The following is a 13,327-nucleotide window of genomic DNA, read 5'->3' on the forward strand; positions in this document are numbered from 1 at the left end:
AATATCTGGTGCTTAGCACAGTGTCTGGCATGTAGTAGGTAGATGCCTAACAAATGTTTATGTTAAAAAGCAGTGGAAATGAGAAGAGTCCCAAAGTCCAAAGAAACATGAGCTGCTGGGAGCAGTATAGGGAGAGTTAGAGGATTCAGAGCTAGAAAGGACCTCAGAGACCAGTTAGTCTACCCTGCTCATTTTACAGAGAAGGAAAGCGAAGTTCCCATAAGGAAAAGGCTTGTCCAAAGTCATACAAATGGAATTTGAGCTAGGACCTTAGACCGGCGCTGGCAGAGGTCTCACAGGCGGGTCTGCCATGGGGAGTTACAGTGGTAGTGAGGAGGCAGATTTTGAGACCACGTCAGCTGCTCCCCAATTCCCTGCTCAGAGCTGAGACTTTGACTTCTTAGTATCCAAGAAAAACTGGATGAGGCGGGTGAGCTCTTGTGTGTCTCATCGGCTCGCTCTTTTCCCATCATCCCAGAGCTCAACCTGGAGGGGAATGCTCTGCGCCGGCTCCCTGATGAGATCAGCACCCTACAGCACCTCAAGGCAATTAATCTGGCCCGGAATCAGTTCCAGGACTTCCCAGAGAAGCTCACTGCCCTGCAGGCGCTGGAGACCATCAACCTGGAGAAGAACGGGATCGTGGGTGAGTTCTCCTTGCCGCTCTGTCGGTGAGAGCAGGGGTGGGGGTGGCCTGGAGAGGGAAGGAGTCATAAAAGGTCCGAGGCCCCGGGCCAGGTGTGTTACAGGTGGGGCTTGGCAAACCTGTGCTAAAGTGATCCCCAGAAACGGAGAAAGAAAAGCTCTCCCAGACTTCTTTTATGAGACAGTCCTTACACCTGAAACAGGGAGGGATTAAACAAAGAAAACAGGAGACCCGTTTTGCTAGTAAATAAATGAGTATTGATTCCAACTTTTAAGTAAAATCCCAGCAAAAGTACTGTAGATGCCTCTGTCTCTCTGCACATACACACGTGCACACATGTGTAATTACCATAAGCAAGATAGATTTATAGCAAGGTTATATAAAGGATTCAATGTTAGGAAAATGATGAACATTAATTATACAAAAAATTAAAAACAACAGGAATGTCTGAGCTAGAGGGGACCACAGGAGAGCCTCTCAAAGCTTTTCAGCCTCTGTCCCATCATCTCCACTGACCTTATCTGGAGGCCTGGGGAGGGCCGATCACCCAGTACATTAGTGGCAGAGCTCCGCCCAGAACTTAGGCTTGGCACTTGTCATCCGGGACTCTGGACCCCAGGATAGGCTCTCATTTGGCACTGCCCACCCCACCGGGCACTCCAGGGCCTCTGCCGCTCAGCGGCCGGGAATGCCAGTCCTGGCTCTGGTGAGTCGCTGGCTGTCTCTGAGGCTCCGGCCCCGAGGCCCTCCCGGGGCGCCAGGAACCGAAGCCTCGGTGAGAAGGGGCTGTCCACAGGCAAACTCTGATTCTGGCTGGCGTGCTGACCTGAGAGCCAGACTAGGGGCTGCCGGATGGAGCGCAGAGTCCAGGAGACCTGAGTTCAAATCCTGACTTTGCTGCCTCTTGGCCCTGGGACCCTATGCAGGTCACTCGATTTCTTTTTTCTCTGTTGGGGGGTGAAGATGAAAGGAGCAGCAGATGAGAGGAAGGGAAAAAAATGCTTGTGAATGTTTTTAAATTGTCAGTTAATGTGCATTTATTAAGTTCTTTATACGTGCTGAGACCCGGAAGGGAAAGCCTGAAGCAGAGCGCAATCCTTGCCTATAGAGAGTTCCAGAGAAAACTGTGTGTGCTGGAAAATGGATCCCACCCTGGGCACGGGGTGGGGCAGGCGGGCGGGCAGGGGGCGGGGAGGAGCAGCCGGGCCCTGGCGTCCGGCGCAGCAGGCGGTCCCCGAGCCTGGACCTTCTCTCCCCGATGCCCTGTAGGCGTCGGGACACCTGAGGGGGGTGGATGAAGGGCAGATGGCCTCTTGTTGCTCCTGCCCGGGAGCCTGGGCTGGTCAGCAGAAGGAGCAGAGCCCCCCGGGGGGCAGCACGGCCTTGGCGCGGCGGCGAGGGATGGCAAGAAGAGCCTCTGAACTCCTTTCACCGGCCCTTTTTAACCCGGGTCTGCGAACTGGTTTAACATTTTGATCAGTGGTGGGCGTTAGTCCATCAGGGCACATTTAATAAATAAGTGGCTCCTCTGTGCCAGGCCCTGCTCCGAGTGCCAGGGCTACAGAGGGGCAGAAACCAGGCCCTTTGTTCCAGGACAGGAACAGGAAAACACCGATGGACAGACCAGATAAATTCAGATTAAACTGGGGCTGATCTCCGTAGGAGGGCTCTAAGACTGGGAGGATTGGCAGGGCTTCTTGCCAAAGGCGGGACTCAAGCTGACATGGGAAGGAAACAGGGTGGGGGCGAGGGGACACGAAACAGAGATGGGGGGGAGAGAATTTTGGAGCGGGGATAAGGGGAGACGGAGTGTCCTGGTGGCCCGGAGTGCAGAGCTGTGGGGTAAGGTGGGGGGGAGTCCCCGGGTTGCTCCCTTTCTCCCTCCCCGCGGGATCAGGGGGTCCCAAGGCAAGAGCCTCCACGTAGAGGGAACCTGCGTCTGGGGTAGAGAAGGGCCGCAAGCCCTTCTCCAAGCGTTCAAGGCTTGTCTGACGCCTGGAAGAAGAGCCAGCCTGTTGTGGGCGGCCGCCGTGGGCATGGCTGGGCCCCAGAGGGAGGAGCCGCGCGGGCTGGCCAGCAAACAGCTCGGGCCGTGGGCTCTGGGCCGTGGGCCGTGGGCTGTGGGCCGTGGGCTCTGGGCCGTGGGCTCTGGGCCGTGGGCCGTGGGCTCTGGGCCGTGGGCCGTGGGCTCTGGGCTGTAGGTCTGGAGCTTGGGTTGGGAGAGGGACCAGAGCCGCCGCCTCGGCAGCAGAGAGTTTCTCCTCCTTGGGGACTCTGGGGGAGCCCTGGCGGGAGACGGGAGGAAAGAAGGGGGCCCCGAGGTCCGGGCCGGGGGGCATTGCTGTGTGCGGTTCGGGCAGGTCCCACGGGCGGGTGGGCGGGCTCACCCCCGGCCCCCCAGGGAAGCCGCCCCAGCCTTGGGAAGCAGCGCGCGGCCCCAGGCGGACAAGCAGCGAGACCTCCTCATCTCCGGCTCCGGCTCTGCGGGCTGATGCAGCGCGGGCCTGGCCCCAGCCCGGTTGGCGGCGAGCAGACTGAGGCTCAGCGGGCCGGACGCAGCCGCTCTGTGGCCGCCAGGCGCCCTTTGAGCTCCGTGCCCACGCGCCTCCTCTCTCCCCAACAGACGTCCCTGTGGAGAAGCTGGCCGCCATGCCGGCGCTGAGGAGCGTGAACCTGCAGCTCAACCCCCTGAACCCCGAGGTGCGAGCCATCGCCAGGCCCCTCATCAAGTTTGACCTCCTCGTGTCCCCCGAAGGAGCCCAGAGCGATTCCGCCCCGTAGGGGGCTCAGGCGCCACCGGACCGGACTTCCAGAGGGGCGGAACCGAGGGGGCCGGGCACCTGGAGCCTGGCGGGGCCCAGCAGGCGCCTCTGGGGGCAGGAGCGGGGAGGGGGTGTGTGGGCATGCTGTGTGTGTAGGTGGGGGGGCACGGGGGCGCTGGCATGGCAGCCGGACCCCCGGAGCAGTGGTGGAGGAGGGGAGGGACGGGGCGGGGCGGCCCCGAGCTTCTGGCAGAGAGGATTGGCCCTGGTCGGCTTCTCCCGCCGCCCGGGAAGTGCCCTGGGGTCCCTGGGGGGGACTCCTTCCCGTGGCCCTCAGGGCTCCAGGCCCTGGCCCTGGTTCCTGACTGGGCTCTGGGAGGAAAGTGCTTTCTCCCTTCCCAGGCCCCTGGGGGCTGCTGCTCTGGACTCATGGGGGTCTCCTTCCCGCCAAAGCACAGCCCCCCAGATTGGTCCTTGAACAGAAAAGGAAACTGAGGCCCTGAGGCGGACCTGGCTGACTCACAATCACGGAGGCAGTGAGTGTCCCGGGGTCCCGGCTCTGGAGCTAGAGGGGGGGGTGCAGTCTGGAGGAAACGGGCCCAGAGGGAGCCTGCAGGTGAGGAGTGTCAGGATTTGAACCCGGCACCTCCAACTCCAGCCAGGCCGTTTCAGCGTCAGGTCGCTCCCCCCTTGCATCCTCCAGCCTTCGGGTCAGGGCTGGGAAGTGGCCCCCAGGTGGGCCTGCCGCCCCAGGAGGAAGGCAGAGGGAAGTCTGGGTGACATGGGGTGCTGCCCCCAAGTCCGGCCTGGGCTCCCCGCTGGCCTCTCCCAAGCTAAGTGGGACTCTGCTCTCTAGCACGCCATAGCCTTGTTGGGAACCTCAGAGGGAGCATTTGTGAGCATCTAGTAAGTGCTTCCTGCATGCGGGCTGTGGGTGCCTCGGGAAGTCTATGCAAAACACATGCGAAGGGAAGATCACGTGCTGGGGAGGGGGAGCGGGCGGCTGCGGGAGGGCCGGGGAGGCCTCAGGAGGGGGCCCAGAGCCGCGGGCAGGGGGCCCAGCCGGGCAGAGGCCTCCGCCCTGAGCAGTGTGCTCGGTCATCGGCCACAGCATCCGCTCCCCACAGCTGCTCGATGGGCCCGACGCCGGGTGCCGTGCCCTGACCGCCGGCTCCTCCCTGGCACCAAATGGCGGGCACTGGTCGGGCGGCCCTTCCCTGGCTGCTGTGGGCTCGAGCCCGGGCTCCGGCCCGGTGACCGTGGGCAAGTCACTGACTTCTCTGACCCTCAGCGTCCCCTCTGCAAGTGGGAGGGCATCACGTGGCCCAGCTCTGAGCTTTGGAAACCTCCAAGTTCTCTAGAAAGGGGAGCCTGGGTCCTTCGGAGCCCATGAGGCAGGGGGGGGGGGGCAGCACCCCCCCCCTCAGTCCTCCTTAGGGACCGCGGAAACGGACCGGTCTCGTACAACAGAGAATCTGATTGGGTGCTGGGACGGGGGGGGGGGTCACATGGTGAGGAGCGAGGGGACAAGGACGACCCCGATCCAGGAGGCTCCCGAGCCCCCGCCTTTGGGCCTGCCCCGCCGACCCCAGTCTCTGGTGCCCCCCAACCCCCCCCCCGGCAGTCACTCCGGAGTGACTCCTTACACACACACACACACACACACACACACACACACTGCCTTGTGCCTTCCTCCTGACCTCTGGACAGAGCCTCGGTCCCTTGTTCCCTGAGGGCGGGGGCCGGTCTTTGTTGGGGCCTCTTTCCCCTCAGTGCCCGGCACAGTGTCTGGCACATAGTAGGCCTTCCTCGGTCCATGCTGCCTGACTGGGTGCTCCTCCGCCCGCCCTCCCCCACTCCGGGGGCTCCCCCCCATCCCCAAGGGCCCATTTCTGGGACCTTGTGCCCGTGCCTCGGGCCCCAGTCTGCTCATCGTAACATGAGGGCTGCCATCCTGACTGACCGGGCCGAGCCAGGGAGAGGGACTGCGGGATGGGGGCCCAGCAGAGGAGGGGGCCGGGGGCCGGGTCAGTCTGCCAGGGCCGAGGGTCAGGGCGGGGAGTCAAGGTCAGAGGCCGGGCCGGACGTTTCTTGGATTTGTGCCCCACTAAGGCTTGGAGCCTAACGTGTCACTGAAGTTCAGAGAGAGGAACCGAGGGGAAGTGACCGGTCCAGGACCACGACTCACGACCGGACTGGCCAGAAGCCCCCTCCGACCGTGGCTGCCCGGCCTTGTGCACGGGGTCTCTGCGTTGCCCGCCGCCCGGGCACAAGGACGGGACGAGCTGTGACTGCAGGAAAGGAAATCCCCCCTCGCTGACTTCTGGAGACTTGGCCAGGGGAGTCTTCTGGCGGACTCGGGGCGCTTGGCTAGTTTTGGGTTTGCAATAAAGGACATGTTGACTCGGGCTGTGCGGTGGCTGGTTTGGGGGGCGCGTTTTGTGGTGTTTCTGCCGCCCATTAGGCTGTGGCCCCAAAGCGGACTTTTACCTCTTTGTTTCCCCCAGCACTTCCTAGAGTCGCACATAGTAGGCATTTAATTAGCACTTATTGGCTGGCTAACTGTCCCCCGTGGCCCCCCGAATCTCACCTGAAAAAGGTGCATCCCCAAGCAGCGCCCTCCCTGAGGCCTGAAACTGGGGGGAGATCCTTCCTTTGGGTTTGGCTGTCTCCTCTCTGCAGTTTTCTTCAAACGCAGATAAGTAGAATAAAAAATGCAGATGACCGGAGAAAAGGAAAAACCCTAAGTCCCTAAATTCGGGGGAGTTTGCTTTAACTCAGAGGCAGCGGCTCTCTGGGAAGAACAGTGGCCTGGGGCTCCAGAAGCTTGGGGTCAAATGTCTGTGATGGGGGATGGATTTGGTCCAGGACTGTTCCCTCCTGGGCCTCAGTTTCCCTCTCTAGAAACGAGGCTCTGGCAGCCAGAGCCCAGGGTCTCTGTGGCTCCTTGGGGCTATTGCAATTCGCAGGCCGGGCTTGTTCCCTAAGAGGGAATGGGGTACCTTGGCAGCGCCGGGTCCGGAGGGGGTGAGTCCTCGGGCTCCAGAGCGGGCACCCTCCGGGCCCCGGAGCCCCACACAAGGCCCCACTTCCTCCGGACAGCCCGGCTCCCTGGGCCACTCCCTGGTCGCTGCATTTCCCCAAACCCTCCATCCGAGTGCTTCTGACTCGGCCTCTGCGCCTGATTCTCCTTGCCTCGGGCACTTCCAGAAGCCCTGCGTGGGGAGCCCAGAATCACACACTTGGAGCCAAAAGGAATCTCCGAGGCCTTCCCAGGGAGCCGCGTGGGCCCCGGGGCACGGAGTGACAGGAGACAGCGGGGGCTTCAAACCCGGATCCTCCTACGATAAGTCCGTGGGCTCCTTCTCTCCTGTGCCCCCCCCCCCCTTGCAGAGTCCGTTCCCAGGAAGCGGATGCAGCCTTTTTTCCTCAATGACCTGGCTTCCATGTCTTCCCGCAGACCTTGGGTTCTTTTTTTTTTTTCTTCCTTTTTAAAAAATTTTTATTTAATAATAACTTTGTATTGACAGAACCCATGCCAGGGTAATTTTTTACAGCATTATCCCTTGCACTCGCTTCTGTTCCGATTTTTCCCCTCCCTCCCTCCACCCCCTCCCCCAGATGGCAAGCAGTCCTATATATGTTAGATATGTTGCAGTATATCCTAGATACAATATATGCTTGCAGAACCGAACAGTTCTCTTGTTGCACAGGGAGAATTGGATTCAGAAGGTAGAAATAACCCAGGAAGAAAAACAAAAATGCAGATAGTTCACATTCGTTTCCCAGTGTTCTTTCTTTGGGTGTAGCTGCTTCTGTCCGTCATTTATCAATTGAAACTGAATTAGCTCTCTTTATTGAAGAGATCCACTTCCATCAGAATACATCCTCAAACAGTATCATTATATACCTCAACAATGATCTCCTGGTTCTGCTCATTTCACTTAGCATCAGTTCATGTAAATCTCGCCAGTCCTCTCTGTATTCATCCTGCTGGTCATTCCTTACAGAACAATAATATTCCATAACATTCATATACCACAATTTACCCAGCCATTCTCCAATTGATGGGCATCCATTCAGTTTCCAGCTTCTAGCCACTACAAACAGGGCTGCCACAAACATTTTGGCACATACAGGTCCCTTTCCTTTCTTTAGTATTTCTTTGGGATATAAGCCCAATAGAAACACTGCTGGATCAAAGGGTATGCACAGTTTGATAACTTTTTGAGCATAGTTCCAAATTGCTCTCCAGAATGGCTGGATGTGTTCACAATTCCACCAACAATGTATCAGTGTCCCTGTTTTTCCACATCCCCTCCAACATTCCCCATTATCTTTCCCTGTCATTCTAGCCAATCTGACAGGTGTGTAGTGGTATCTCAGAGTTGTCTTAATTTGCATTTTTCTGATCAATAATGATTTGGAGCATATTTTCATATGAGAGACCTTGGGTTCTTAAAGGCTGTGCCTCAAGTGGGGGCTGGTGCAGCCGAGCTACCCAAGCGGCCAGGGGAGAACTGGTGGGGGAGGGAGGAGAGCATGGGGGGCAGGGAAGGAACAGGGGAAAGGGAGGGAAGGAAGGAAGGAAAGCCCAAGTGGGGGAGAGGGAGGGAGAAACGAGGATCTGTTAAGCGCTTACCCTGTGCCAGCTACTGTGCTAAGGTCAGGAAGAGGCAGGCGGTGCCTGTGGGCGGGAGGGGGATGTCGGACAGGAGGGGGCAGCTGCAGGACAGACAGACAGGCCTGGGGGCCCCAAGGGACAGCAGCGAGGCAGTCAGGGGCACTTGGTTCTCCCTGAGCCGTTTAACGGGCTTTGGGGGGAGAACTGGGAGTCAGCAGCCATGGGTGCTGGAGAGGAAGGGGGGAGACGGCTGCAGAGGCAGTGACCTGTGACCCCTGGAGGACGCCTTCAGAGGCTGGGATGGAAGGAGGGCCCTCACTCTGAGTCCCTGGTCTCCCCCCTCCCCCCCGCGAGCCCCTCCTTGCTGGCAACCCCCCGGGGGAGTCGCAGTCCCCAGGAAGCTAAGAAAGAAGATCCTGGGAAGCCGAGTCAGCCCCTGGCGCTCAGTCAGTGCTTCTGAGGGAAGGGCAGGGAATGTCCCCGTTGTAGTTCTACGACTTGGAGCTGCCTGACGGGCAGCGGGACTGGGTGAAGGCCCCGACCCGGGCCCAGGCCCTGTGTTGGGTGATAATGTGCAGGACGGGTCCTGATCTGCCTTATCAGTCCCAGCTCCAGAGTGGGGAGGAACCCCGGCGGCCACTGGGGCCGACCCCTCACCTTGTGGCTGAGGAAATGGGAGCAAACGGCTGCCCAAGGCCGCCGGGGATAGAACTGGGGCCTCCGTCCGTCCTCTCGCGTCCTCGAGTCTGAGCTGGAGATCACCACCGTGACGCCGTCTCCAGACCCCAACGTTTATGGGCCACGCCAGAGCAAGCCTGCACAGGGCTTATTGCCGTGAGAAGTCAGAAAAGGAGACAACTGAGGCTGATGTGAAATAAACAGAACCAAGAAAACGGTGGCTACAACACAGAATTAAAGTGAATATTGGGAATTAGAGCCATCGCGCTCGCTCCTAAAAGAGACAGCATCCCTTTGTAGGGGGAGGATCCTGGGAACACACATTCTATATAACATCAAACTCCTTTTGGTGCATTATCTAGTTCTGTCGATCTTTTTCTTTTTAAGTTTCTGTATTCATCATGTTTCTTCGAACACTATAATATTCATACACTCCAGCTTGTTTAGCCATTTCCTGATCTCTGATTCTTTTCTAAAGCAAAAGAAAAATGAAACGGGTTCCTCACCCCAGTACAAATGTGCATTTCCTTTGTTTTTCAGTTTGTTATGCAACAGATGACTTTGGTTTCTGAGAATTCAGGACTTGCATACGCTTGGATTGTCTATGTTTATGAACACTCAGGTCTGAGCCCCGTTGCCTCCACAGCTTTTCCAGCCTTTTCGCCTCCAAAAAGAGGCGGTAACTCCCCCTAGCCACTTCGCTCTATCTGACGACAGCTGTTTCTCTTAGTGATGCACATTTCCCTCCCAACAAGTCTGTGATGGAAGAAGGGTTAGAATTATCTTCATTTACAGAGCAAATTGCGAGGGGCTCAAAGACTCGCTGAAAAGTAGCCAGGATGCAGACTAAGCTGGACAAAGAATCACTGGTGTGTCCCTGTGGACAGCAGAGTTGATTCACTGGACCTCTGTAGGAAGGGGGCTGACCACTATGCCTAGCTATTCAGGACTGGCTGGAGGCAGGACTCTGTTTGACTTCCCCCAACTTCCCTTGGGAAAAGGGATGGAGACTTTGCTCGTGTCCACGTCCTGTTCTCGTCAAGTCTTCCTTTCTATATTACGACTGGATTTCTTAGCTTCACAATACAGGTGATGACTCTGGAAATACAAGAGGAATTCAGATTCCATCAGAAATTCTCCTTTAGGTAAATTTAAAAACTGATCAATAAAATGATGATTAGGCAGCTCTTGGTCAAGCTGGACAGGTAGCTTCTTACCGGCTAAATGCTTCATGGCCGAATGGCCAGTGGCTTCCGTAATCGCAAGATATGTACTAAAAATGCACAATTCTCAGTTGACCATAAATTTATATAGAGAAAGAACAAAAGCAACATAAAGGAACGATTTAGAATATAAGGAAAATAAGGCGTAAGGGATTTCTGATAAGGAATAAGCATGTAGAGGGGGTGGGATTTAAAGAGAAAATTTTGTTGATCTTCAGGTCCTCCAAAATGGATAATTGATTTCCTCCATCAATCCTGCAGAGGCATTTCATTATGATTAGAAGAAGCTCAAGCCATAAAGGGTAGGCCCCTACAATCAGGTCAGTTTCTGTTCCTGTCTGACTACCTGTTGTAAAAGCATCCATATATCCATGACAATTTTCCTTCCTTCATCTGAGATTTCTACTAAGTCCACTGCAAACTACAAACTATTCCTTCATCTATCCCTATGCCAGAAAGGAAAGGGAACTACAGCTCCACAGTTCTCATTCAGGGGTTAAAGTAGTTTCCTTACCCATGTGGAAATTCATTAGAAATTGTCTCAGATGAGATAATTTTTGTAAAAGCACTTAACACTGGCACACAGTAGGCACTAAATGCTTATTCCCTTCCTTTCTCCCTTTCTGTCCAAATGTGTCTCACTCGATTCTTCCTCTTTTCACATAACAGCCTGCCTTGGGGAGGAAAGCAATGGATTTGAAGTCATCAGATCTGGATTCAAAATTTAACTCTCAATTGTTTGGATGGCTTTGCCCTCTCTGATCCTCAGATCTAAGACTGGAAAAAGCCTTAAAGATCACTTAATCACAGCGTCACAGATTTACAATGGGAAGGAATTTAGAGGCCCTCTGGTCCGAACCCCTCATTTCATGATTTTTATTTTGAGAACTAAGGTTCAGAGAGGAAGGAGATTTGTTTCAAGGCACACAGGCAGTAAGCATCAGAGATAGAATTTCAACCCAGAACCTCTGACTCTTACAACTGGATCTTTTCCCCTAATATCCTCTTCTTAATCTCTTAATCTTATAATTACTCTTTAGTAATACTTAGTACTTTCAAAAGAAGTCTAGGCCTTCTCCATCCTGCTTCTATCTTCTCACTTTTAATTCCTGAACCTCTACATGAGAACTTTGGCTATCACTTGCTGCATACTCTAACCATTTTAGATTATGTATGTTACTATAGATATACTTATATCTAAGGCTGAGCATATGGTAAGCACTTAATAAATGCTTGTTTGTTCACCGAGTAGGTAGTCAGTGCCTTGACCAAGATCACAGCAACCATTAAGAACAGCCAGGAAGCAAGATTTGGGGTCCCCACATCCAGTCTAGGACACTAGCCATATGCCCCTTGTTAGATTCTCAGCTACCAGAGACCAGACTGTCATCTGTTTCATTCTCTTGTCCCTTGGTGCTAAATAAGAGTGCCTTTCCTGCCTGCCTGGGGTCTTCTCATAACCTTGAGCTGATTTGGTTAAGCTTGTCAGCAAAGCCTTCAGATCCTTTATAAATAGTCAATAGATTTAGCCTCTCTCCATGGGATGTACCATTCCCAGAAGTGAGTCAGCCTATTACTGAGCCCTTCAGCTGAAAGGTGGGGAGAGCAATTCTTTCCCCTTGCTTTGCTGAAGGATTTACTAATACATCCATAAAATGTGCCTGAAAATCAAGCAGCTCTGCGAAGCCAAGAAGGGGAAGAAGAGCTGCTTCCTTCCTTCATTGTGCCTCAGAATATCTTCTCTGTCACATTCTGCTGTGTGTGTGAGAGAGAGAGAGAGAGAGAGAGAGATCCTTTCAGAGCTTTAGGTACTAGGAAGGACCTTACAAGCCAACCCCACCAACCCCCTCATTTTACAGATGACAAAAAAGTCTGGAAATGAAATGGCTGGCCCAACATCCCCCAAGAAGTAAGTGGCAGCCAGAATTGTTTTTTATAAACTTTTTTTATTTTCAAAATACATGCATAAATAATTTCATCATTCATCCTTGCAAAACTTTGTGTTTCAATTTTTTCTTCCTTCCTTACCCCCATCCCCTCCCCTAGATAGCAAGTAATCCAATCCATTAAACATGCAATTCTTCTATACATATTTCCACTGTTGTCATGCTGAACACAAAAAATCAGATCTAAAAAGAAACACCAAATGAGAAAGAAAACAAAATTTAAACAACAAAAAACTGAAAATACTATGTTGTGATCCACACTCAGTCCTCACAGTTCTCTCTCTGAGAGTAGAAGGCTCTCTCCATCACAAGACCATTGGAACTGACCTAAATCACCTCATTGTTGAAAAGAGCCACATCCATCATAATTGAAACTATTACCACTCACATGAAAGAGTGTTCCAAATCACTATTGATCAGAGAAATGCAAATTAAGACAACTCTGAGATACCACTACACACCTGTCAGATTGGCTAAGATGACAGGAAAAAATAATGATGAATGTTGGAGGGGATGCGGGAAAACGGGGACACTGATGCATTGTTGGTGGAGTTGTGAACAAATCCAACCATTCTGGAGAGCAATCTGGAATTATGCCCAAAAAGTTATCAAACTGTGCATACCCTTTGATCCAGCAGTGTTTCTATTGGGCTTATATCCCAAAGAAATACTAAAGAAGGGAAAGGGACCTGTATGTGCCAAAATGTTTGTAGCAGCCCTATTTGTAGTGGCTAGAAACTGGAAAATGAATGGATGCCCATCAATTGGAGAATGGCTGAGTAAATTGTGGTATATGAATGTTATGGAATATTATTGTTCTGTAAGAAATGACCAGCAGGATGAATACAGAGAGGCTTGGAGAGACTTACATGGACTGATGCTAAGTGAGATGAGCAGAACCAGGAGATCATTATACACTTCGACAATGATATTGTATGAGGACGTATTCTGATGGAAGTGCATTTCTATGACAAAGAGACCTAACTGAGTTTCAATGGATAAATGATGGACAGAAACAGCTACACCCAGAGAAGGAACACTGGGAAACGAATGTGAACTATTTGCATTTTTGATTTTCTTCCCGAGTTATTTTTACCTTCTGAATCGAATTCTCCCTGTGCAACAGGAGAACTGTTTGGTTCTGCAAATATGTATTATATCTAGGATATACTGCAACATACTTAACATATACAGGACTGCTTGCCATCTTGGGGGGGGGGGTGGAGAGAGGGAGGGGAAAAAACGAAACATAAGCGAGTGCAAGGGATAATGTTGTAAAAAAATTACCCTGGCATGGATTCTGTCAATACAAAGTTATTATTAAATAAAATAAAATTTAAATTAAAAAAAATTGATCATCATATCATTTTGTTGCTGTGTACAATGTTCTGACTTCACTCAGCATCAGTTCATGTAAGTCTCTCCAGGTCTCTCTGAAATCATCCTGC

General features: G+C 53.3%; 1 protein-coding gene across 4 annotated transcripts in view; it reads left to right on the forward strand.

Annotated features, from left to right (window-relative positions):
• LRRC20 (leucine rich repeat containing 20) overlaps positions 1-5,816 on the forward strand; it is a 40,187-nt gene extending 34,371 nt beyond the window's left edge. For 3 of the 4 annotated variants that reach the window (XM_051982532.1, XM_051982531.1, XM_051982536.1), the window contains 2 exons: positions 479-646; positions 3,270-5,816. In XM_051982532.1, the coding sequence (XP_051838492.1) occupies positions 479-646; positions 3,270-3,427 (326 nt within the window). In that variant the 3' untranslated portion in view covers positions 3,428-5,816. The remainder of the gene's footprint in view (positions 1-478; positions 647-3,269) is intronic. The other variant, XM_051982535.1, reaches the window with a different exon arrangement.
• Positions 5,817-13,327: the final 7,511 nt, after the last annotated feature.

The sequence above is a fragment of the Antechinus flavipes genome, chromosome 2 (assembly GCF_016432865.1).
Source record: "Antechinus flavipes isolate AdamAnt ecotype Samford, QLD, Australia chromosome 2, AdamAnt_v2, whole genome shotgun sequence".
NCBI classification, from domain to species: Eukaryota; Metazoa; Chordata; class Mammalia; order Dasyuromorphia; family Dasyuridae; genus Antechinus; species Antechinus flavipes.